The following is a 27,959-nucleotide window of genomic DNA, read 5'->3' on the forward strand; positions in this document are numbered from 1 at the left end:
TAATCTTTTTACTAGTTTAGGTGGATCAGTCTAAATGTCATGAATAAATTTCAAACGTTTCCAATTATATTTTCTACAATTGTCGATAATGTAGCTTTCCAATCTACTTTTCCGAAGTAAATTGGTCACGACACTGCGAAACACGATACAAATTTTTACATATCGTAAATATAGAAGTACGCATGGACCTTTCATCTGTGTCGTTTCGTTGATCTAAAGATGCTCGCGTTTCTTGACCCAAAACTTTATTGCGTTATAGGTTTTGTGAGCATTTAAAAATTTCAAGTCCCATGTGACGCAGCGACAGTGTATTTTGATGCCATGTCTCATTTATATGCTAGCTAGTGTAATCTTCAAGTCTTATCTTGAAGGAGTGTGCACACATACGTCAAAGCATGTCGTGCTGTTCAGAGTCACGTGTATGTTTGTCTCAGTATGGTGTCACTTTTTTAGACCATTATGAATTCTAGAAATTAACCTTCATAAAATACTTTATTGTCCTTACCATATTTATCGAAAGATTTTAGTTGTTTTGCCTGGTTACCAACTCTACAAGTGTATTGCAGTCCATTATCAACAGGTACACTGCTATAGTTGCTCACTGAAATATACATCCCTCTGACATAATGACTTGTACGTGTAATAGGAATTCCAGACTGATCAATAAGAGCCACATCATCAGGCGAGACGGATGGGTTCCTGCCGACCTCACAAATTATAGAGGTCAGTTCGCCAGGGTTGACCTTTATGTTATACAGGAACCATATCTTAAGACTCCCATCTGGAAATGAAATCGTTTTGTTCAATTGCTATGCAAAACAAAATGTTACCCACACATTCAGTGTTTTATATATATATATATATATATATATATATATATATATATATATATATATATATATATATATATATATATATATATATAATATATATATATAATATATAATATATATATATATATATATATATATATATATATATATATATATATATATATATATATTTATCACATACATAGACCCAGTTATCCCTATAGTGTGACATCACACTATAGGTATACGGTTTACAGGATTTCCCTATACCCCTACTTCTGAGGTCAGAAGTAGGGGTATACGGGGTCGGCACTTTTTTTTTCTACTGAAACTGTTTGCAAGCATTCTCATACAGATGAAAATTGAGTGGGCACAAAGGAGTTTACTGAAAAATGCGGTTAAGGTAATAAATAGCGAAAACGTCAAGGCTTTTGGTAGCGATTGTGAAAGTTTGTCAGGTTTTTTTTCGACTGGGGGAAACGAGAGCGTTCACTGTCGTCTGCTCCCTACGTTTGCTACTATACCACTGTACTGTGCTATCTCGTCACGAGCCGTAACAGCCGAGTCATCGCTAAAAATCGACCAATTTATCACCGAACAAGAATCCAACATATAATATGATGTATCAAAATCAACATCTCATCCTGTCAGGTGACGGGTTAAATTTTTAGCATCGGCAAAGTGTTGTATTGCTGTTGAACTTCTGCGGTAGGCTGTAATAAAGCGAGAATGTTTACTGCAGTAACGTACGGCAAACGCAGTTTTCAGAAGCTTGTGCCACTTCGTCGACAGCTCGATAGGAGCCGCGGCCACAATGAAGTGTTTTCATAAGACACCAGTAAAATCGAGATCGAATGAACATTACATGCCAAATGTTAAAAGTTTCTTTTTGCGCTTTGTTTACTGTGATTGTTTATGATTTTAGTTTCATTCATAATTACAACGAACGATGATACACTTTTCCTCTCAATTTCAAACAACGTCCAAGGCGTTGAGAATATGCGAACGTACGATCTTCATAGGGCATCGTACTCCTCCAGTCCTCGCCAGTTTCGAGCAATATAACTTTCCTAGGTACAGCGTGGTTGCATAAATGACCAACAAGAACGATGTGATACAGTTCAATTGTGGTTTTATTCATATATTATGACCGAAGTCAGGAACTGACAGCAGTAAAAATGACGACTGCAGCATTGCACAGCGTGTTCGTTCGAATCGTAGGTTTACAGTGTAAACAACGTGTAAGCACCGCTATGAACAGCAAGACAAGGTTAAATTTCGATGCATTATTTACATTATTACTTTACCTTCAAACAAAATAATACATCTTAAGATACTATATCGTCCTCCTTTCCCTTGTCCTCGCTGATAACGGCTATATCCATTCAAGTTTTGCGCGGAAAATCCGACAGCGAAAGACTACTCTGACGCATCGAGAAGAACGTGCGTCCGAATGTGAACGGAATCAGCTGGAGCCGTACCACTTCATCCGTCACGCCGACATAATAAAGGTCCAAATTACATCGCGCGGGAAAGTGAAAATAAAAAAAAGTTGGTCTGTGCATGTGATAAATATATAATCTCCCAGTATTTCTCACTCATGTGACGTCATCGAAGACTCGGGTTTCCCCCAACATAGCTGTATCCCTCCTCGCCGGATACTGCCGCTATGTTGGGGAAACCCTCGTCTTCGATGACGTCACACTCGTTCGAAATACTGGGAGATTATATATATATATATATATATATATATATATATATATATATATATCGATTTTCCAGTTTTCTTGAAATTCTGACTGGCAAACGGCGGTCGACGTCGATGGTTGATAATAAAGATTTCCAATGGTCGTCATGGTGGACTCAGTCCTGATTGTTCTCCATACTTAGGATTATTGCACTCATGTAACACTCATCGTTTAATGGGAATTCGGTTTTACCTAAGTTCTGGGAGGTTTGTTGATTATAGAAATTCTGTATTTTTACATCTTATTTTAACATATATTGGATATCATAATGAAATCATGCAAGTCATTGTACATCCTGGAGTGGCTCAGTATGCTGTGTGTAAACACAAAAACTTGGGAAAGCCCAAAGTCGATTTGAAAATGTGTTGACTAATAATGATAAGTAAGTTTTTAAATATATTTCTCACAAAAATCTACAAAACACAATAGCGGGAAGTTACGGGAATATGTACAACCACAACTAGAATGACAATTCTGTGCATAGAAGGCTTTGGTCGCAGCACCCTGCCTCGTGATGGTAAATTGAACACTTCCATCCGCCATAGAAATCTTTGAAATTTTGATCAAAGCTTTTATTACGAGTTACATGAAATACATTACAAACTACCTTAAAAGAGGGACTAAACTGAAGTAAGTGAAAATATATACAATTAAATACTGACCGACAAGCTGGAGATAAAAAGCTTGTAAAAATGCAGAGAATAAACACACGGACGCTTCGGTTTCAACCATTCGTCAGCACTAAAACATCTTGGAGAAAGTGTAACGTGGAAATACAAGAGCTAAAAACAACCGATCAAGTGAGGGATAGATCGCATTGAATCGTCCACTCATTCCAACTGGTGCTAGAGTGCCAAGTTAAAGAAATTAAGTTTGGCACTAAGCTGGAATGAATTAATGTACGATTTAATGCGTTCGATCTTTCCGTTACCTAATTGGTCGTTTGTTACTATTTTATATCCACATTACTCAAACGCGTTGTAGTGCTGACGAAGTGTTGAAGCCAAAACGTCGTGTTTTATCCTCTGCATTTTGCACGTGTTTTATCTCCTACAAGAAAAGTTTTCACAGTCGAACAGCTTCCATACCTCCTTGGTTGGGACAAAGTCTTTCACTTTTTATAGAAGTATTTTCATGAAAAAGTGAAAGACTTTTGTCCCATCGAAGGGGGTTTGTGCAGTGCTATACTAAACAACACTGGGATATTCCATGATTTGCAAATGGGTGTAACATGACATCGCCTAACTGGTCGACTGAAAGGCTCACAAATTTTCAGAAAAAATAATTCAAGACCTAGCAAAAAAGGGAACACCAGTCTGTAATTATGAGCATCAACTCTATAACAAAGTGAAAGTAAAACTCGTTTTCGGAAACAATTTACGTGAAAAGCAGCACTTTCGTGTTGAAGACGAAAATGAGATTGAGAAATCTGTAGACAGGGTTACTCCTAGTGACAAACTGTTTATGTGTTCAAAAGTGATATATTACTCAAAAATTGGAGTTGAAATTGACCTAACATTGAGTACAACGAAAAACATACTACATGCTTGAACCAGGTTGAACTAGGTTTCTGTCTTAAGATATTGGTCATGACGAAACGCTTAAAAAAGGAAGAATAGGTTCTCCTCTTTTGAACTCTATCCTGCACATAAAATTATTTAATTTTAGTTTGTTCATTAGAAGAGTACTTGTAAAAATGGTCAAAGGTCGTATGGATCCTGACGACAGATGTAAACATTGTATCCAATTGCAAGGTATTAGTTGGCGATTTATGACTAAATACGTTGCGCTTATATTTTTATCAATAATTGCCAATTGTAATGAGAAAGTGTATAATTTGCATCCCATGAAACCAATCAAATCAGTCAATATATCAATAAGTCATAAAACATTCATATCTGTATTTTGCAAGTATAATGAAGAAGTTACTTTTATATATTAAAAAGGTATAATTTACACCAAAACATTATTGGGCACATTTTACCTGATAACGGCACCTACCCCGTTGACAGTCTTTGTATACTTTAAACCATCCTATGGCGCATTCACCGTTTGAACACGATCCCGTTGTCTTATTACATACCCCATCGCTACAGGGACATTTGTAATTACACAGCTCGCCGTAGAAGCCATCTTCGCACGAATCAGGAACTGAAAAATATATTGCAATTATGACAATTGTCGAATGACCAACAATATCATGTACAAACAAAATATTTTGCAGGAACTGGAGATTGTATGAGAATGAAACTTTCTCACGGAGCATCTTTACTTTTGGATTATCTCATTTGATGTATTTCAAAATGGCATATCGTTATTTTATCAAGGGCGGAAACTGCCGTTAGATGCACACGGGAGGGAGGAGTGAAAATGTTTCATTTTGGACTTTCAATCAGTTTCATTCTCCACCTAATCTGTCACCTGTCAGTTTTGACTCACGTAATCCAAGGTTAATGCAGAAGAGGGTACGTGTAAAATGCCATCATTCGTCACTTTTTCCATCTTTTGACCTTATAACTGAAAGAACCACAGCCAAAACTTGTTTCGATCGGCAAATTCTTGAGGTATAAGTTAAAAAAGCTATTAGGTGGCTGCCCCTCCCAAAACAAGCTTTCAGAATGTCATATAGAATGAAAAACCTGTGAACGAATGTATACAAATCCATACTTGGTGTTATATATATATATATATATATATATATATATATATATATATATATATATATATATATATATATATATATATATATATATATATATATAATATATATATATATATATATATATATATATAATATATATATATATATATATATATATATATATATATATATATATATATATATATATATATATATATATATATATATATATATATATATATTATACACTTTCCGAGTCGTGCTCATTACACTCAAACAGTCACACAGACAGAGAGACAGACAGATAGACAGACAGATAGACAGACAGACAGACAGACAGACAGACCACACACACACACATATATAATATATATATATATATATATATATATATATATATATATATATATATATATATATATATTATATATATATATATATATATATATATATATATATATATATATATATGTATGTATGTATGTATTCCGAGTCCTGCTCATTAACAACGGCGCATTTAAAAAAAATTGTAAAAGACAGCCCTTCTTGTCGGAGTTAGTGACAGTGAAGTATCAATGTTAGGACTTTTTTCACGACATATGCTGTCACCCATCGTGACAATGTTAGGCTCTGCTGTCAATAAAGCTTGTCGCAACCATAGGGACACGTTATCTTCTGAGTTTTGTCACGCGCGGGCGCCGCAACTTCAGAATAATTTGGGTACTATGAATAATTGTACACATACTTACTCAATCACGTATCGTCGTATCGTATCCGCATGAATGTGGCGACATTCGAAAGACTACACGTCCCTGTTGTCGCAACGTAATGCAATGTATGTGTTCTCGATGTGAGAAAATCAGTTATGATTCACAGAAAGACAGATTCGACTCCGTTTCTAACAATATGATACTGTACTCTGTACTTACCGTTGCATTTTGATCCACTCCATCCTTGCAAACACCCACCGTTGTGACATTCCCCTGTAGCTCCATCACAACCATTGACACAGTGACATATCTGAGTACATCCAGCTCCGTACTTTCCGTTTGGACAATCTGCCGACAGATCATTGATGAGTAGTGTCCCCAATGAGTGTTTCTGATATACTGAGCTTAATTTTTCCTGAGATGTATAGAGTATGATATGAGATTGATGGAAATGAAACATTCCTTGTTATGCTCACTATGACAGATGAATGATTAGCTGACTTGGCCAAAAGCCTTGATTGACCATATCGTATTTGATTCTGGGAATCAAAATACTGCTCAGTATATTTTGTGTCTTGAAAGGGCCATTAGCAGTAAATTTGATGGATTTATTTGATATTTGAATTCAACAGAGTATACTACAAACAAATCTGTACAATACAACACAATGGCTCTTTATTATCCCCAAAATGCGGGCAATTCTTTGTACGACAGCGGTATTTGTATTTCTCAACAATTTCCACTTCTTTACCGTTTATAATTGTTACATCAACTTGTGGTGCATCTCTCCTAAAATCTATACACATATCCTTGGTCTTATCAATGTTAAGTGTGAGGAACGAACTTTTACATCACTAAACAAAATCATCAATCACTGGCCAATGCTTTCTTTCATGATCTTGGAGTAGACTGACTATAGCAGAATCATCTGCAAACTAACTTATAAATCTGTCATCATGGAGACTTCTGCAATCATCAGTATAGGAAAAATACAGAAGTGGTGACAGTACACAACCTTGCGGTGAGCCAGTAGATGAGATACATACATCAGAAAAAGTGGCATTTACTCAAACTTGTTGTGATCTTCCAGATAAAAAATCGAAAACCCATCAAACAACCTTAGGATGAATGTTAAAATGAGACAATAATTACCAGTTAAGATATGCGGTTGAATAGTATTGAATGCGGATGAAAAATCAACAAATTTGTGGATGCAGCATTGGCTCGCCAGCCTTAGCAGAAATAGCTTACATCACATTCCATGAAACGAAATCAAATATTTAGCTATAGAAACGTTTCAGACAGGATATTTCAATGATTTGTACACAAACAAAACGTGAACGTCAACAATTTGTCGAAGGATGCAACACCGTTAACCCTACGTTCACAAAATCTTATACCATGACCCTGTTGTCTTCAATGGTCGTAGATATACTCAAGAAAGAAGGTTCAATTCTGAAACCACACAAAACCAAAAAAAAAAACATTTAAATATTTTTTGAGAAATTCGTGTCACCCAAGCAGCATGTTAAAAGGGTTCATCAAAGGTGAGTTTTTAGACATGATCGCAAATGCATGAACAACATGGACTTCACAGAAAATGTCAAATTCTTCACACGAAAACTTGTACAAGTAGATAGTATATAGAAAAACAGACATATATTGTATCAGAAAACAAATGAACCTAACTAAACGTCAGGAATACTTCATCGACAATAATAAGAGGAATGACGTAATGACCAATATTGTCGATACCATAAACTTCAATCCGTATATCTAGACCTGCCTAATCAAACAATAATTATTAAGAAACTTGAAATAATGGAGTGCGATCAAACACTCGCCACTGTTAACGTTTCTTCCAGGAAAAAAACAGTAAGCTATGATAGGAATAATAACATAAAAGAACAGTCTGAGCAACAAACCACACGACAGGCGTCAGTCAGATCACAACATAACGATTCTAGTGTCTTTCTTTGTAATGAACATCGGTGAATTCCGTGCGCACCTGTAACGTAAAATGTGACCCTCCCACCCATCCTCTTGTCTAAAATGTGACCCCCTTGTCCGACATTCTAAAACTTGACCCTCCCCCAAATCACTACATATTCTTCCCAGGAATAACTGAACAAGTATCACCTTATTTACATAACATTGGTTTTATCGTTATGTAAGTTAGAGACAGAAATTACAGGGGGAGAGGAAGGGTCACAATTTATCACAAATTTTTGACGGGTCATACATTTGCGGGAGGGTCACCATATTTTGCACAACGTAAGGAAGGCAAGATTTGGCTGATGTTGTGCTTCAACCAAAAGAATCAAATCATAGTACATGGGAGGCAAACTATTGACAATTTTCCCCGCGAACAAGCTATATCTGTACATTTATATATGTTTGACAATATTATGAAAAAAAAACCTTTGCTTTAAGTGGGAAGTAAAACTTGCACACGTGTAGAAGAAATTTGATTTGGAATTTCACAGAAAGGTTGATTCACTATACATAGTCGTCTATGAGGATACTATGAATAATTTTTTTTTCAATACAAAACTAGCCAAACTTGTGCATTTATGTACTATAGGGTTATTCACAAAATATTGCCCTGTATGGACGAGGGCTCAGTGAGTGACGTATTGGACGAGCCGAAGGCGAGTGAAATTCGTTACTCACTGAGCCCGAGTCTATACAGGGTCGTATTTTGTGTATAACCCATTATTATACACCCCTCCCCATTAATCGTCCGTATAAACTAATTCTATGGTAAATTTTGAAGGATGCGGCACGCGCGATATGAGTGGAACGCGCGCGATCTCGTACAAGTCCCTTGCGTTGGCACTAAGCCAATTAATTTTCAGTGCAGTACAAACAAGCAAACTTCGCTGAATGTTTTCAATTTAATTTTTTTAAAATAAAAATCAATTGCATTTAGACTCATTTTTGTGTTTAGCGTGTTTGAAACCTGATACTACGAATACATTTTGGTGGAAGTTGTTATTATATCTATAACTCACCATAAAATAGTTTGTTTATATCCGATAATCGCTAGGTCAAAGGTCAGGCGCGTCGCGCGTCTCCCGTATTCGGGACTCCGCGTACTATACTAAATACGGAAAGTTATTGGACATCAAACTCCCATAGGTTACGGCAATAGGTGTATAATAATCTTGATTACTGATATTAATGTAATTGATTAGACTAGAGTTGTTACAAGTGGCTTTTGCGCAAAAAATTGGACACCACCCCTACCTGTAATTACTAAAGGCTCCATAAACACGTCGGAAAACAAAGCGGCTGATGAAGAGAACCCACTTTGGTTCCAAAACACTGTTTAAGACGAATCACTCAAACACAAACCGGTCTTACCGGGGACCTAAATTCACATGACCAGGGTCAAAGCACTAAAGATCTACCATTGTCTCGCCATGTATCCTGTTATCATGAAACCTCTCTAGTCAAATCACTATAACGTATCACTAAAAAAGGTATTGATGCTGTGTGACGTTGCCTTCATTTCCTTTATATTTACTTTACATCCAGTTTGAGCCAGAATGGACTTGTCAAAATTAAAAAGTGTGCAAAAAATCATCAAAAGCCACATCAATCCGCCAATTTAAGGCCCTTTTTTACCTTTTATCGAGACAGCATGATAATTTTAAATAATTTTACTGTGTCCCTGTAACACTGAATTTTTTTCATAACTATTGTTAATGTGTATGTGAGTCGTGACAATTGACTGTATGAAATTTAGAATAACCATTTGTTTAATACTCTTATATAATTCATAATAAATTGTTATTTTGGAGATTAAAGTGGGTCGAGGACATCCTTCAATGATACATTCCTATAGTCAATAGATGTACTGTTATCAAGAAAGGCACTCATTGAACTGTCCATATACATTTGAATCGAGACGTGACTACAGTCTTACACTGTCACTTACCAGCTGCACAGTCCATTCCTCCATAGGATGCACTGCATGAGCAGCCATAAGGATCAGCTAGACAGTACATCGATGTACGACATCCATCAGAATTGCCACTTGAACATTTTCTGCCACAAGTCATCCCCCATCTATTTTTACCACAGCCTACAATATGAACATATAGCTAAGTTAATATGCTGCTTTTTTGTTCAGTAGACGAAAGTCTAAACTCTCATACGTTTTCACAATATCCGATGACTTACCAGTTTCACAATTTCTTCCTCGAAAACCGGGTGGACAGATACATTCACCAGTGTCAGAGTTACACATTCCTCCATTGTAACAAGTTGGACAGGGCAACATGCAGGCCGGTGGACCCCAGTGCCCATCTCGACAACCTGGTTAAATGCAAAATTACGCCAAAGAATTATTTCATGATCTTGATTGTGAATCAATCAGGTATTGACAGAAAAGGTTTTCGACAAAGCACATTTCATATATAATTTTTTTTAACGAGTTAATCACTAATATGGTATCGTATAGAGCAAAACAAAAGCACAGCATGCAGAAAGCGATACATAATGCATTCGACGTTGAATGGTTTGTATGTTAGCAAGATAGCGGCACTGTCAGGATGAACGAATTGCTTAGCTGTACCATGCAATACCTTGTTATAGTAGTTTCCATTGAAACATAAAAAGCCAGTTTCTGTCAATCAGTATCATTGATTAGACCTTGTTGGCGATTAATGTTTCAATTGACATTCGACTGACAAGAAGGCTTTATCTATCGCACACAAAGAAATAGTGTATTTTTCACAATTTATCCTTGTGACACAAAGTCAACATTGTAAGAAAAATGAATGTATTTGTAAGAGTAATGAGAGCATTCATCCAAATTCCACGAACCTTCATCTCTTTTGCAGTTTTGTGATGTTTTTGTTAAGTTCCGATTAGATTTCTTTGGTGAATTAAGAAATAAACTCAACAGTTTTCAATTAAAGCCCCATTACCTCTAACGGATAAACTCTTGTTTGGGAAATCCTTTGAACGTTGTAATTTTTCTTTGTCAGATTGAATAATCACAATCATACCCATGCATAATTCAATAAGACTAGAACAAAATTCGTAAAACATAGTCAACTGTTACAAACATAGTCACGGAACAGCACAGAACAGACAGTAAAGTATCGATACACACAAAAAGTCAAATTCATGAAAGAAAGATATATGGATCTCTGGCAAAAAGACCAAGAAGTAATGTCAGGTGTTTCGAAAATAGTAAGCGCATCCTACCAAACACGAGGCATCCGTCATATATTAATCTCGAAGACAAATAGATAGTGGTCAACAACTAAGGATCAATTTAACTGATGCCATCAACGATCATTTGTCGAAGAGAGATGCGATACTTATCTACCAGCTGGAATCTCAATGTCATAAGCAGACTACCACCACTTGCTGTGAGCCTGTGACCTAAAATGACTATAACCTTGACATTGTTTACCGAAAAAATAGATGAAGAATCGTAGTTACAAGGTAATCAAGTAGATACACGAAGGCCACGACTCTTGTGTAAGAGAATAAGGTTCAATCTGCGTGGCCTCATTTTCACAAAGTCGAAGTTGGTAAACGGCTTCTATTAGATATTGTAAAGATGCAGTACTTACAAGCTGCAACGCGAACAACAATAGACTTAATGCATTATATAAGCGGCCCTATCTTTTACCTTGCAATCTTCCTATTTTATTCAGAAAACGGTGTGCATTGAAAACAATTGGCATCGATCTAGACCCTAACTTCATGCTGATGCATGGCGACTCGGAAGCAGTGAGGCTCATTTGAAATTGAATATCGGAATAAGACAATTTATGCAATAAGCTTCGGCCCTGCAAAACATTGTAAATACTTGAATATTCTTTGCACTTTGCTTCATGCTAACGCTTGTTGTAAAGTGTCGCAATGTGTAGTTATCAGCCTCTTTGAGCAAGCATACATGTATAATCAAAACTGTGAGTACTCAATTATCTTCTAAGCAACTCAATAGTCACCATGGGAAAAAGGATAACGATCATGTTATTGCTGTAATGCTATAAGTATTGATTATTCACCTCTGACAATGAGCCTCATAAATCCGTGCTTCCCTTGACTTCGTTGTGATTCACTGCTGTAACATTCATAAATCCCCGCATCACAGGTCTTTGCATATGATATCATAATACTACTCTGACCATTCCATTCTGGTTTATGTATCCCATCATGTCTCCATTTCAATAATGCTTCTGATATGGACGTCGTCATAATCAGTGTTACATCATCTCCGAGGCTTACCGTCTTCGTTGGACTGTCTGGTTTTATGTCAGCTGTACAAAAAGCAGGTTAAATTATTCTTGAAATGTCGATTAGTCTTGCAACATCAATTATCTCGATACGTTAAAGTATTGACAAAGAGAGGGTGGCACATTGAGATAGTGGAAAATATTTACTGTGAGACGAAGACGGACGAAACGAAAAGACAACCTCAAAAGCACAGCAACGGTTACATCGAATATACAGGCAGATAGAATAGCATTCACATGCAGTGATCTGAGAGTGAAGGCCAGTGAGATAAAAATACTTGAGTGAAGAAAGGGACAGACAGAAATAAACAATCAAATAGAAACTCAGAATTTCCGAAATAGGAATGGACAGATAGGGACATTTCGGACAATGTAATTGAAATAGGCAGAAATGACAGGAACCTTCATTTTTATAGGGAGGTGGGAGCCGGTATAAATTGGCACATTATATTTTTAAGAATTCGTCGTGAAGGGAAGGGTTCAAACATTTGAATTCTAGGCAATTTTCGGAGTCCCAAATTACATTAAATTTTTATATTTCCATGGTTATAAACAACAAAATGTGTAAAAAGCATCATGCACAGTGGAAAAAACAATGCTAACTTCATAAACAATGAAAAACATTATTCTACCAGCGACCGAGCTTCTGGTTTTACAGAGAATGATCATCGGTCATTATTCGTATGTATATTCAGCGTGGCTATTTTTGTACAGACTGAAAATAGTAAGAAACAGTCGTAGTATTGTGTGTCTACGATAACATGTAGTTAGCAGAGTTAGTAATACGTAAGATTCAACTTAAAAAGGCGAGATGTGTGTATTCAATGAAAAGTTTAAGGCTTAATCAAACCCCGGCCTAGTATGCAACAGAATCATTAATTTTGAGTTTATGACCATTTAAATGATGTTAAAACTATATTGGTGATCTTTATCGCGTTCGTAAATGATGCTACATTTTTCTTGATGGAACGACATACGCTAGTTGTTTGTCCAGATATCTAATTTAGGGAGGTCATTGATGAACAGTAAAAACAACACAGGACCAAGTACACTACCCTGAAGGACACCAATCACAACAACAGGTATTATATCAGATGTTGTCGTCTTAACAATGACTTTTTTGAGTTCCGTTAGTCAAACAGTAGGGTATCCACTGCAATGTATTGCCCCTGATGGCCTTACTAAAGTCAAGCATAGCAAGTTCATAAGGTTTTTTACTAAATCAAGAGCTACTACTGATAGTTCATTGAATGAGGTAAAAAGTTGTGTTTCACAACAACGTTTCATTCTGAAACCACGATGGCAATCAGTTAGTATTTGGTGTTGGTTTAAATGCCTCACTTTTATAAACTCCTTGATCCTACAACAGAGACTTATCAATGAGACTGGTCTATAATTGATAGCTATGAAATTTTCACTTTTTAAAAATGGTAGCCTGAGACATTGCCTGTATTTGAGTCCTTTGGAACTAGCCTGGAGCTTGAGACTTTAGGGAATAAAAATGTTTGAGGTGGGCCTTTTTCAAAGATTAGTTCTTATAGGACTCGAGCTAATATAAAGTCTGGTGCCATGGCCCACATGCTTGATTAGGATGCAGTTTATGTAATACTTTTCGAGGTTATAAACGGCAAGGGAGGGTATTTGGTTGCGGATATAAGACCCTGGGGTGAAAATTAGCATATGTGGCGGGAAATAATCACCGAGCGCAGGTCTTATATCCGCAACCAAATACCCAGGTGTACCGTTTATAATCTCATTATGATATGACAAAGTTGGATACAGAGCACAAAGTTTTTGTTTCTGATGTGAAGTTTGGAGGACGGATCCTAATTCGACAAGTAGGTCTCAGTCTGAGGTACGCTAGTGCACACTTGATTCCACAAACAAAATAACGCAACACCTTGATGAAAATTGTCAAACCTTAAAAAACTTTATTCGAAAAAACTTTTAACAGGAAATGGGAAGATAAACAATGTTATACCTCTCCAGGTCATGTGACCTATTGTTCTTGCCATCCATTTATCCCTGAAAGCACGACTGGCACCTATTGTTCTCATACAAATTAGTAATCACTCACACTTTTGTTCATATGTAAATAAGTAGTCACCACACTTTAATGAAAGAAAATAATTATCATATCAATAAAAGTGTAGTGATTACTCATTTAAATATGAAAAAAGTATGAACGATTACTAATTTGCATGATAACGATAGGTCCAGTCGAGATGCCTAAAGCATTCACACACAATCAATACACAATAAAGACAATTTTTCAACTTATATGTTGTAACATCACATTTTATAATTCACTTTTAACTCTCTTTGAACCATTCTCAATATAAGCAACATGATTTGTTGATGAAAATCTGTATATTTTTTGATTCGGCGTCTTCTTGGGTTGGACTTATCCTGTCTGTTTTCTTGTGTTGTTTCGTAGCAACTTAAGAAACTGGTTTACTTACAGCTTCCTCTGATTTAACACTAGATGAAAATGGTAGATGTATTCGACCCATGCTTTTGTAGTGAGATCGACAAACATTTGAGGCGCGTAAACCGCCATCTGATCTGTGACCTGTTTGTTCTTTGATAAGCTGCTCCTCCCTGATGGTACAAAGATGTTGCCACATTTACCTGAAATTATCAAACACAAAACATATGTCACAAACAGCATGGAAATGAGTACAGCCTTTTTATTTAATACGTTTGTGGAATAGAGGAAAGAAATTCTCTGATATTGCCACACACACACAACAAAATATTTTGATCAATGAATTTGATGTTATAACTTTACAGAATTCGTTTTATGATTGTATAAATATCTTAGTAAAAGAATAAATTACCTTGCCAGAATGCCCAGTGTGATGGCCTTCTATCCAAGCCATCTCGCACATTTGCTTCACGTAAAGACGCCTACTTTCTGGTTGGAGAACTTGATTACCCCTTTGCAAGTGTCGTCGATAGTACGGTCCTGTTGGCGGTATCATCACCAAGTGCTTTTAATAAGTTGAGCTACACATCGTGGATCGGATGAACTCTGTAGTAGCGGCTGCTCTTATAGGGCAGTTTGCCCGTGTAAAATCCACTTTGGTTGTTTTTACATGGCCGTCCATGGACCTCTAGGAAGTCTCTAGGGTCATCAGATCAGACAAGTTGACAAGCTCCATCTTGACCAGTCAAAAACACCAATATGGCATTGAAAGCCTGATGCATCCACGAGGCAACCACATGCATCTACAGATTGAATGACTTCTCTCTAGCCAATAGATAATACGACAGAGTAAGGCAAGCCATTTTATTTAACCAATCAGACTAAAACAGTTTCCTTCTACACAGGTGCATTAAACCACTCTGTAGCCCTTATTCAAATGCAGATTTGCAGTTGACCAGAGCCCTTGTCCTATTTGTCTGGGATAGGTCATTCTCCCAAACTCGCATGCCAGGTGCACAATTACCTCTGTGAACCTTTCGACGTACAATGGGTCGCTCCATTCCATTGTGGGTGTTCAAATGAAAAGTCGACAATTTATTGGTAGTAATTTTCAAATTTTAGAGAAGATTGGCCTGTTTTTCGTGGTATAAGTCGTTAATCGCACCTCGTAGGTGAGCTGTTACAGTTGCAATCACCACACTTATGGTCAGGAACCTGTAAACATCACTCGGCCTTCGGCCTCGTGATGTTTACAAGTTCCTGACCATAAGTGTGGTGATTACAACTGTAACAGCACACCTACTCGTGCGATTAACTATACTAACAATGGGAAAGTAAACCAGATATGAACTGAAAATGCTCACGTGTTTCATTATATATTGCAGTTATGTGTAAATTTGGACCTTTGCCACATGTTCGCAACATCATTGAAAGTGTTATGGTCAACATAATAAACAATATTTACTACAGATTAATTCTAAAGGTCATTAAATTTTAAAATATGTAATAAGCTGAAATAAAAAATAATTAATTTCTTTGACCGCTTTCATTGTAGCACCTCTTTATGTACCAAGTGTAATTGCCTTTGGTCAAGTCCTCAAAGCCATGTATGCCAAACTGTAAAAGTTCATTAGAAATGCAAAATTAGCTGACATAGAATACGAAATAACTTTCAATATTGTTATACCCTGGTATAATTATCAATGTACATCGCACGTTTTGCCAACTTTGATCTAGTAAATCCAAGTATATACCCCTAATTGGGAAAATTAATGTAATAAGCAAATTAGGAATTGACTGAAGTGGTCTCATTGAATATGCAAATTAGTAATTGGCTGAAGTAAAAATGTTAAATGACTTTCAATAATGTTGAATCATCGTATCTTTAATGTACATAGCAAGACATAACCAGTACGACAAGGAAAAGTGTATATCAACGTAAAATTCTTCCACAGAAACAAAGACACCGCAAAAGGAATATTATTACATTAACTCATAATAAAAAAAGTTGAGGCGTTAGGTATGGCCGTGTACTGGTGACGGAAATTGCCAAGCCACCGCCATTGCTGATCAGCTTCAGGGTCTTGGTCTCTTTCGGTCACCTGCAACATTGAGAGATGACATCGTGGCAGACTTACGTCGGAATCCATATAACCCTGCCGGCATGCATCTGCAGCAGTATGTTCCAGACATCAATTTTCAGCAATATCTTGACGAAATGGAAAGAAACGGGACGAACGGAGATCACATCACGTTACATAGAATAAGCGTTCTATTATAATGTCCAGGTACTCGTTGTTTCTTCTGTTGGACTCCAGGCAGCTCGATTCATTTCTTCCGCAGAAAATGAGCAATATGATAGAGACTTACCAATTTTATTTATGGGGTCATGTTGCCGAAGGTCATAGGAATCGTACCAGGAATCTCAAGGACATTAAGGAAAATGGTGATAGTAACAGAAACCATGCCAATGATACGAAGATAAAAATGATAAACACAAAAACAATGATAATGATGACAAAGTTCCTGAAGTTGATGACAGGATTGATAGTGATGCCAACATGTATCAACAATGCTACTAACAGGGATAACGAGAAGATCCAACATGAAAGCGACGAAAACTTGGTAAATGGAAACACAGGACAAATTAGGTGCGAACCTCTTCTCCCACCACATATCACTATCAAGGTAATAGGAAGAACACTGTTGATGGACATGGGTATGATTGGGACTTTCAATAGAGTTTCGAGCGCATTTAAGGAATGACGTCAAAGCTCTATCCCAATCTGCATATAGCAGATACTCTAGCATGTCAACTTGGGATAAATGGAGCCGACAGAACACCGATCAGCGTACGAAAGTTCTACCAGACAGCAGGATAGGGCAGTGGTATCGCCATACGCATTCGAGAACTTTTCGCAAATCATCCAGGTTGGATAAATGCCTGGTTGATATTGACTGCTCCAGCTTATTCCCGATACATTATCAACGATATACATTGGAGATTGACACTTAATATCTAGTCTATACGAGTTGTTATTGGTAATGATGATAAGCTTATTTATAACAATGCTCTGACGACATTTACCTTGTTTGCATTGTATTTTTATAGACAGGTTTTTCAATGTCATATCGAGTTTACTGGTCATGGCATTAGTTTTGATTACTTTACTACATTTGAATTTAAATCGCTGCTATGGGATCGCTTCGACCCAATTAGCAAATAAGTGGCAAGTTTGTTTTTATATTTTCATTCGAGCAGATCATTTGTTCCAAACTTTTCTGTTTGTAACCATATTAGTTAAAATCGATGTTGTTCTCATAAAAGTTATCTGATCTTTAGTTCTTAATCGATGCTTTTGACCGATCAAGCAACTATTGGTTTCGATCGAACTCTTACCGTCGCAGTTATTACGAAACATCGAGGAGTAGAAATCTGTTTGACATTAGATAGTAAGTTTGGACTTTTAACTTTCAAGTTTGTCTTTAAAAACTGTCCAATTCCTGTTGCTGTTGAATAAACAAGGTACATTTGAATTATTTCTTGTCAATATTTTTTATTTATTTTACTTTAACAGAGAACGGCAGAGACGGACAGAGGCATATATAGAGAGAGACTGAGAAACACAGACAGATAAACAAACAGACAAAGGGAAATAGAGACACTTGGAGACGGAGATAGAGACAGACAAACGGACTATCAGGGAAACAGACAGACAGAAAGACAGAAAGACAGACAGACAGACAGACAGACAGACAGACAGACATGCAGGAATGCAAAGAGAAACAAAGAAAGATAGAGCAAACGGAGAGATAGAGAGAAAGAGCATGTGTGACTGATACCATTCATTCAATCATTCAATCAATAGATGGATCAATCGATTAATAGATCAATGCATCGATCGATCAATCAATCAGTCGAGCTATCGATTCGATAGATCGATTGATCGAGGAGAGATCTATCCTCATGAATCCATCCCAATGAATCACTTGATCTAATACATTATCATTTGATTTGATAAGTTATTGGTTCATTAATACGTTATCGGTAAATTTGCTGATACGTTATCGGTTAGGAAAAATTACATTATCTCTTCGTTATTACGTTATGGGTTGTAACACCATGTCCTTGCCTTCTCGCTTCAGACTCTTGATTTTCCTATGAACACATTATTTGCCGTTTGAATATGTTAACGCAATATGTTAATGGTACGGTTGAATGGTACGTGCGTGATGTGACGATGGATAGCCGTAATCGTTGCCTTCTCATGTTCTCACTCCGGCTTAAAACTGCCTCAGAAGGCTAGTCAGGATTTCTACCGGAAGATGGGAAAAATGTCCACTACCTCATAATGGTTAAACAAATCTGACGTCAAAATATAATTTCATTCTTTTAAAAATTCTGGAAAAGTTGAGGACGTTTAAGAACAACAGGTACAACAGGTTCATTAATAGTAGTACGCTTCATAGAACAATGAGATATCTGTTATATCACTATATGTAGCAGGTTTTATCAACTTCGCACAGTACTCTCAGAGTTTAATCACTAATTACAAAACTTCATTTAATATACAAATGAGCTATTAATTAAGTTGACACTGCTCAATGCTTCATGGAACAATTAGATATCCATCAGATCAACATTTGTAGCACGTTTCATTTAATTTAGTGCTGTAATTTTAGAGTAATATCACTAATTACAAAGTTCATTAAAACTGCAAATGAGCCCTAAATTAACTTGACACTGTACAATGATTCATGGCTCAATTAAATATTTATCAAATCAATTTATGTAGCACGTTTCACAAAATTTGGTGCCGTAATTTCAGAGTTATATACCTAATTACAAAGTTTATTAAATATTCAAATGAACCCTTAATTAACTTCACACTACTAAATGCTTTACAACTCAGTTAGATATCTGTCATATCAGTATATGCAGCAGTTTTCATCACATTTGATGCAGTTATTTCGTAGTTATATGACTAATTATAAAACTTCATGAAATGTGCAAATGAGCTAATTATTAACTTGACACTGCTCAATGCTTCTCAGTACAATTGGATATTTATCAGATCAACATCTGTAGCAAGTTTTATCAAATTTAATGCTGTAATTTTGGGGTAGTATCACTAATTACAAAGTTCATTAAATATGCTACTGAACCCTTAAATTAACTTCACACAACTAAATGCTATACTACACAATTAGATATCTGTCGGATCAGCATCTGCAGCAGATTTCATCACATTTGGTGCATTTATTTTGGAGTTATATGACTAATTACAAAACTTCATAAAATATGCAAATGAGCTATTTGTTAACTTGACACTGCCAAATGCTTCTCAGTACAATTAGATATTTACCAGAACAACATCTGTACCCAATTTCACTGACTTGGATGCCGTAATTTTAGAGTTATATACCTAATTACAAAGTTCATTAAATATCCAAATGAACCTTTAATTAACTTCACACTACTAAATGCTTTACACCACACTTGAATATCAGTCGGATAAGTATCTGCAGCAGATTTCATCACATTTGGAGCAGTTATATCGGAGTTATACGACGAATTATATAACTTTATAAAATATGCAAATGAGCTAATTATTAACTTGACACTGCCCAATGCCTCTAAGTATAATTAGATATATATCAGATCATTATTTGTTGCAAGTATCATCAAGTTTGGTGAAGGAATTTCCGAGTTATTTCACTAATAACAAAAGTTCATTTAATATACAAATGAGAAGATAATTGACATGACACTCACAGTATCATTATAATGTTCTGAGACTGTCATCTGTGAAAAGTTTCATGAAATTTGGTGCAGTATTTCTTGATATATGTCTACACTGTCATTACCGTCTCCATAGGGAAACCATTGTACGGAAAAAAAAACAATATTGCATAACTTCATTAATATGCAAGCCACACTGACCAAAATCTAATCAGTTCTTGCAAGTAGCATATGGTACTCGTGTACCAAATCTGACTTTAATCCGTTCAGGCATTTTTGAGTTATTGTATAAACAGACAGACAGACAGACAGACAGACAGACACACAGACACACACACACTAACACAACACAACACACACACACACACACACACACACACACACACACACACACACGGACAGAAAGACAGACATCGCTATGACATTAGCCCACGTGTTTACACACGTGAGCTAAAAACGGACCTTTTTCTGAACAAAAGTTCATTAAATATGCAAATGATAAGATAATTGACATGACACTCACAGTATCATCATAATGTTCTGAGATTGTCATCTGTGAAAAGTTTCATGAAATTTTGTGCAGTATTTCTTGATATATGTCTACACTGTCATTACCATCTCCATAGGGAAACCATTGTACGAAAAAAAACGATATTGCATAACTTCATTAATATGCAAGCAACACTAACCAAAATGTAATCAGTCCTTGCAAGTAGCATATGATACCTGTCTACCGAATCTGACTTGAATCTGTTCAGGCGTGTTTGAGTAATCGTGTAAACAGACAGACAGACAGACACACACACACACACATTAACAAACACATACACACGGACAGACAGATAGACATCGCTATGACATTAGCCCCCGTGTTTTCACACGTGAGCTATAAACGAAACATGATCGGCACGGCGATGCAGAGGGATAACGACACTGCAAATAAAAAAACATTCAAAATGTACCTTCTTCGGCAACCAATACTGTTTGCAGTCTCTCAGTCTCTCCAGTGTTGGCATCGGCATCACAGTAGTACACGCCCGGTCTGCTAGCACCCATCGGTAAATAAAGCCTTTTCGAATAGCCGTAACGGCTCCGGTAGAAACTTTCTGTCGGGAGTTCAGATCCTGTTCCTGTGTCTAGGATTCTTCCATAGGAAAAACGTGAACCCACGGTTGATACGGCATCACTACCTGAGTATCCGCCGATGAAAAAATTACCATTTGATATTGCTGTCGTTTTTACATTTAAAAAAGTTACATCTAATCTTGCACCTGTGTGATTCAAGCATAGTACGATTATGGATCATTGGTGTTGACTGAATTTGCCGATATGCATTTTACAAACAATGTTTATCAGTTTGGTAATTGATTGTTCCCTCTAAATTGTTCATGCTTCAAATACTTCTGAACGATTACGAAAACTTTGATGGTAGTTAATATAATGAATCTAAAATACACACAAAGCAACCAATCCAAGCACTACGAACAATACAAGGGGAAGAGAATCAGAGTTGCGCTTTCTTTCGATCTAACAAAGATTCCATAGGAAATGCAATCCAATAGTAAATGGTTCTGCACAACCAGAAATTCCCGGTAAATATAAAATCGGCCCGTCAAAACTAGTGAAAAAATAGTTAAAATTTACCAATGTTAAATATTACTAACTTATTTTATTTCGTATATGTTCATTTTATGAAGAGCTTTTGAGTAGTTAAAATGGTTCTGTCAATTCTACAGCAGGAGATATAAATTCAAAGAACATTGTGTTGAAATCGAGAGAGCTGTGTAATCATCATCTTGTTAATTATGGTAATTGTTGTGAAACGTTTATTCTTCCCAGCCCAGGCTAGACAAAAATTGAGGGAATAACATGTCTATGGAAGCATATTAGTTAATAGAAGCTGTATCGTTTTGACCTTTATCAGAGACTTGTTACTACTGAGGCGTGTGAGGCTAAAGTTTCAATATTGGTGACAGTATTTGGCGCAAAAAACATTGTGAAGCGATCATACCCCTGTCCCCAAAGTCATAATGCCAAGTCATCTGCGAGCAAACCAACAGTCCTCTTTAGGCTCATGAACCTACATCACAGTCTTTTGATTTTTCAAAGTCAGGCAGCTCCCTTCAAATAACAACAACCACTTAAATTTTGTCATCACTTAAATTGTGTAGCTCTCATTTGATATACCAACGAGAGCTTACGTATAAGGTGAATCATTTACATGTCTTTGCAACTATGTATGTATGTATGTATGTATGTATGTATGTATGTATGTATGTATGTATGTATGTATGTATGTATGTATGTATGTATGTATGTATGTATGTATGTATGTATGTATGTATGTGTGTGTGTGTGTGTGTATGTATGTATGTATGTATGTATGTATGTATGTATGTATGTATGTATGTATGTATGTATGTATGTATGTATGTATGTATGTATGTATGTATTTATGTATGTGTGTATGTGTGTGTGTATGTATGTATGTATGTATGTATGTATGTATGTATTTATTTATGTATGTATGTAAGTATGCACGCGCAAGCACGTACTTACGTAGGTATATACCATGTATGTATGTATATATATATATATATATATATATATATATATATATATATATATATATATATATATATATATATATATATATATATATATATATATATATATATATATCGTACAACCAATGAAAAGCCCCATCGAAGAGTCAGGACCGCCCACATTTGACCGACTGATCAATTAGCTCAGTTGGTAGAGCATCCGTATTGTCTACGGGGGGTGTGGGTTCGAGTCCCGCATGGGTCACTTTTCATTCACCACAGTATTATATATATATATATATATATATATATATATATATATATATATATATATATAATATATATATATATATATATATATATATATAATATATATATTATATATAAGTTCAAGATTAACATTCCAACTTATAGCCGCAGACAACTCTGCATGGTGTAGTCGTGTGGTTTGTGGGAGGGTCTTTCGTTCGGGCATCTCGGATTCAATCATTTAATCGGCAAATGGTGAAAATTAGTTTGTACAGTAACACTTGCTACGCATAGTGAAAGATAACGCTAATGGCACCAAGCAGAAAACAGTACTAGAAAAGATGCACACGCAGTCTTTGCGATTGTTCGCAAATCTCGTTTTTCATCAATTCCCATCGGACTTCATTTTTGATAAGCAATATTGTCGTTACAAATAGAATTAAGGGTAAATATCCGGTTGGTAAATGTCTTATGTGGCAAATATCTCGGTGGTAAATGGTTAGTAATAATTAGCCGGGGGTAAATTTCCGGTAGTGATTGTCCAGACGGTATGTGTCTAGGTGGTAATATGTTCAAATGAGCATGTCAGTGTCAAAAATATGCAAATGAGGTAAAAAGGAAAAATCCTGCAAATTGCCAAAACTCAGCTGCAGTGACCATTAGCGAGATTTGGTTGCAACTTGGTATGCAGGTTTCCTTAGGCGTGTACAACTAGTACTTTTGCTAATATTTGCATGTTTGTATTTTTGATGTAATTTTTTCAGTTTTTGGTCAATAATCACTTGACAAAATGCTTGATATGCGCTTAGTATATCTACGTATATTGACGTATATGGAACACAAAATGAATTGCATACGCAGTGTATATCTTTGTATATGGAACATTCCAATATGTTGATATGCGTAGCGTACTTCTATGCAGGTCATGAGTATACGTAATGCAGATCTTTGCACACTAAGTATACACTGTGAATTTGTATTTCACTAGTATACGTATGTGTATACTTAACATATTTGACACACGTACAGAATAAGTATATGCGTATATATTGTTGTATATCAAACATTTTACCCAGTGAATCTTCTTCTCTGAAAGATCTTGTTCGATGTTTTGAAAGTTTGTGTCCATGTTCCTCGGGATGACCTCAGTCAAGTTTGGAAAATATGAAGTGATGTTTTTTGTATTTGTAATTTGGGCAATTTTCCCAACTTTTGTTCAATGTTTTTCTAGAAAAGCTATAATCATCTGATGGCTTTAATACTTGGTATACAGGTTCATAAGGTTGATCAAAATGTGATGTATTCAAATTCTTATGAAATTTTTGTCAGTTTGGTCAAAGAATGTATTTCTAAAAAACTAGTGTGATAGCTTTGATATTTGGTATACAGATTCCTAGGGTATCTCTTATATTAATTGTAATCAGGATTATATCTGCATTTTTGTATTTTGGGGGCAATTTTTGCCATTTTGGTCAATAAATTTGTTTCCTAAAAATCTACTTCTCTTGCACGGGCCATACTTTGAAGTCAAATCGTCACCGTATTTGCAAAGTCCAAAAATGGGCTGGAAGAGTAATTTTAGGGGTTGAAATGTGTGTTCCTTTACGAACTTTCTTTTTGACTTTGCACTGGTTGCCGATTGACCTACATATTGTCTATTTCACTGCGTTTTTGACATTTAAATTATTGAATGGCCTCGCACCCCCTCATTTAAATGGCATTTTGCATCAAATTTCACCAATCACCTGTAATGCCAGTCATGGAAATCTGTATCTTCCAAAATTCAAGACTGTAACAGGTCAAAAGTATTTCTCTTTCCGTGTTGCGATTACTTGGAATACAATACCCAATTCGATTATAAAAAGCTCAATTTTGCCCGCATTTAAAGTAAAGTTGCGAAAATCTCAGACAAAGTCCCGACAGAAGGCCACGAAAAAGGATATGGCTATAAGCATGCAAGGTTGAGGCTATCTCGGAAATCAGGTAATCGATGATGCTAGTATGGCATGGCAAAGTCTCTATGGGAGGGGCAACAAAGCCATTGTACCGAGGAGAATGAATAAAAGTGTCGAGAAATCGTGAGCGGTAGGATAGTCTTGCAAGTCGTTATGAGAGAGAGGTTGTATTTCTGCCTTAACTACTATAATTTTGTACTAAATTCCTCACAATTTTATAGTAGGTATAACTCAACCTCTTCTGGTCAGGTTACCCTGCCCCTTGCCTTTGTGACTATATAAAGCCGGAAGTCTTGTCTAATGATCTTATTACCTAAAAAATAATGGATCGTATCGTAGAAATTAGCGTTTGTAGTAAAAGTATATCAAATAATCAAGGTCCGACCTTATCCGCAGCAACCAAGGAGTGCTCATGAGTAATTTTAAACAGTCTTTTGAAATTGTACAATTGACGGGTCTTCTGGCTGTCATTTCTATTATTGCATGAAATTGCATTTCAATTGTGACTTATTATCCTCTCAATAATTAAATTAACTCTTATTTAGAATTTAGTTTTCTTTAATCTAAATGCACCATCGTTTTAATTTTCATTGTAATTTTCTCTTATGGCAGGCAAGTACATCGTTTCCTTTAGTCAGAATTCATGTGGCCGTTAACGTAACTTTCAAATTCACGCAAAGTTAACAACAAAGATGACAATAATCATACCGGGAGATATGTCAAACGATTGAAAATGGAAATGAACTTGATTTTAAATATAAACTCATCAAAGAAAATGCTGTGGAAAGTTAAAATAAAAAAATTATAACAATATCAAAATGAAAATCGAGTCAAAATAAATTTATTTTTATCGTCGAATGATATAAATCTAATTGCAAAAATCAAAATTTAAATTAGAACAAAAAGCTGAATGAAAATCTAAAAGAATGTGAATTTAATTTGAAAAAACAAAAAGTAAAATGGAAAGGAAACCTTTTGTCAAAAATCGCCATAAAAATATATACAATGCAAGATGCCTGATACATGAATATTCACCATTGATAAAGAATCATAAGCATAAAATTTCAATACCGAAACAATGCGTATTAATATTGTTTGCATAAATAAATACATACAATTATATCTCGCATTTTTCATTCATTGAAACATTCAAGTTAGTTTAATTACGAAATACAAATAAAGTTTCGATAGAAATACAATTCAGTATAAAAAAACTCAGTTTTATGATATTGCTATATAAATGATTTCATGAGCCTTCTTGGTTGCCGTACTTAGCTGATAAGAAAGCGATGCCTCAGCAATGACGGTTCTACCGAAAACATAATAGACCTTCTCGTATAAAATCGCCTTTAGTGTTTGCACTAAACTCATACTACATTTATGAAAGCTTGGCGTTAACGATAACAATGCCTCGGTGTAAAAGAAACATCCATTACATTTCCGTTCTGTTTCTGTTCCGGCTCTCTCTCACGCAGCACACTTTATTTCAGTTTCAGTTGATATGCCGGCAAAGTCGGTTGGCACAATAAATTGAAACAATCGGAAGCATATCGATTCCTCACACCTAGTTTGTACTTAATGTCGACAAAACTCTGCAGCAAAAAATTCCCCAAACCACCTGCTACAGATAAAAGTCTCTAAATTTAACATGGAAGCATCTCTAAATAACTGGCACGAATATCACAATTCAATCGATAACAATGTAAGTTAACAATGTTTTTGAAACTTGCATAATAACTATAACAGATTATATCCTGCCTCTCGAATAGGTTATTATTAGGGAAGCCATGAAACAGGTTTACTTCCTCATAGCAAACTGACCAACCTAAACGCAGCTTGCAAAGCCATGAAGGTAACCTGACTACAGGTTTAGCCACGGCAATAATGTAATACCTACCGACAGTATTGTTCAATCGTTTGATACGAATCTGTACTTCAGACCAACATATGAGTTCGAAGAAAACGCAACTCTCTTTTACACACGTCAGCAGAAATAGCTAGCCTAACCGTACGTCGGTCTAGAACTCTATAACTGATTCCAACTGTGTGCTCCAACTGTAGAGCACGACGATTTTCTTTCTGTTCAGCAGTCAATATGGGCCCAATCTCAATATATGTATAGATATATCTACGAGTGCAAAGTTATGGCATCTTTAATGTAAGTTTGGGTGTACATACCTGTCAATACAGTTGCCAGACACACAATCGACCAGTGGAGAAGCACGTTCATTGTTAGTGTTCGTTGTGCATGTGTCATGGTTTTTAAAGGAAAATTATTGGAAAGTTGTTTAGGTTGAACTTTGGCCTCTTGGGACTGTAATACATCTACTCGGCAAAATATTTTTTTTCGTGACGTAGACATTGTAGCAATTTAAGTTTAATATGTGTAATATTTTCAGGTTAAAAACACTGCTCCTTCAACTATGTCTGACAAATTGACTGTTAACCCGGAAAGATAAACTTCGTTCCCGATTCTAGGTCAAAGGGTCATTAACACGGTATGAGAAATGTCCGTATGGTTTATGACTAAATTGAAGAGCTCAGTACTTACGAACATATATCGCTTCATCTCTTTAGCTTACGCACTCATGATTATAATTTTAGAGTGAGCAATATTGTATGCATCTTTTTTATAGGTATTGATGAAATGAGTCTTCCCGATGTTTTTGTACGTTAATAAGTAATACTCAGAATTATAATGTACATTAATGGCTTGATTTCCCGATTTGAAATCTATATACTGAAAAGATTCTGCTCTGTGATAGTGATCACTATATCTTCAATGTGACATTAATACAAATCAAAATCTATTCAGTAAACATTTGATAGCACATGAGAAAATATTTATCTACTTCTTTATTTAC

General features: G+C 35.8%; 1 protein-coding gene across 2 annotated transcripts in view; it reads right to left on the reverse strand.

The window, feature by feature from the left end:
* LOC139138713 (tyrosine-protein kinase receptor Tie-1-like) overlaps positions 1-27,517 on the reverse strand; it is a 40,755-nt gene extending 13,238 nt beyond the window's left edge. The window contains exons 1-8 of one of the 2 annotated variants that reach the window (XM_070707219.1): positions 27,274-27,517; positions 21,308-21,616; positions 11,947-12,198; positions 10,100-10,234; positions 9,855-10,001; positions 6,131-6,259; positions 4,562-4,711; positions 506-781 (exon numbers count right to left, since the gene is read on the reverse strand). In XM_070707219.1, the coding sequence (XP_070563320.1) occupies positions 506-781; positions 4,562-4,711; positions 6,131-6,259; positions 9,855-10,001; positions 10,100-10,234; positions 11,947-12,198; positions 21,308-21,616; positions 27,274-27,457 (1,582 nt within the window). In that variant the 5' untranslated portion in view covers positions 27,458-27,517. Of the gene's footprint in view, positions 1-505; positions 782-4,561; positions 4,712-6,130; positions 6,327-9,854; positions 10,002-10,099; positions 10,235-11,946; positions 12,199-21,307; positions 21,617-27,273 lie in introns of both variants that reach the window. The other variant, XM_070707220.1, reaches the window with a different exon arrangement.
* Between the last annotated feature and the right edge of the window lie 442 nt (positions 27,518-27,959).

The sequence above is a fragment of the Ptychodera flava genome, chromosome 8 (assembly GCF_041260155.1).
Source record: "Ptychodera flava strain L36383 chromosome 8, AS_Pfla_20210202, whole genome shotgun sequence".
In the NCBI taxonomy this organism is placed as follows: domain Eukaryota; kingdom Metazoa; phylum Hemichordata; class Enteropneusta; family Ptychoderidae; genus Ptychodera; species Ptychodera flava.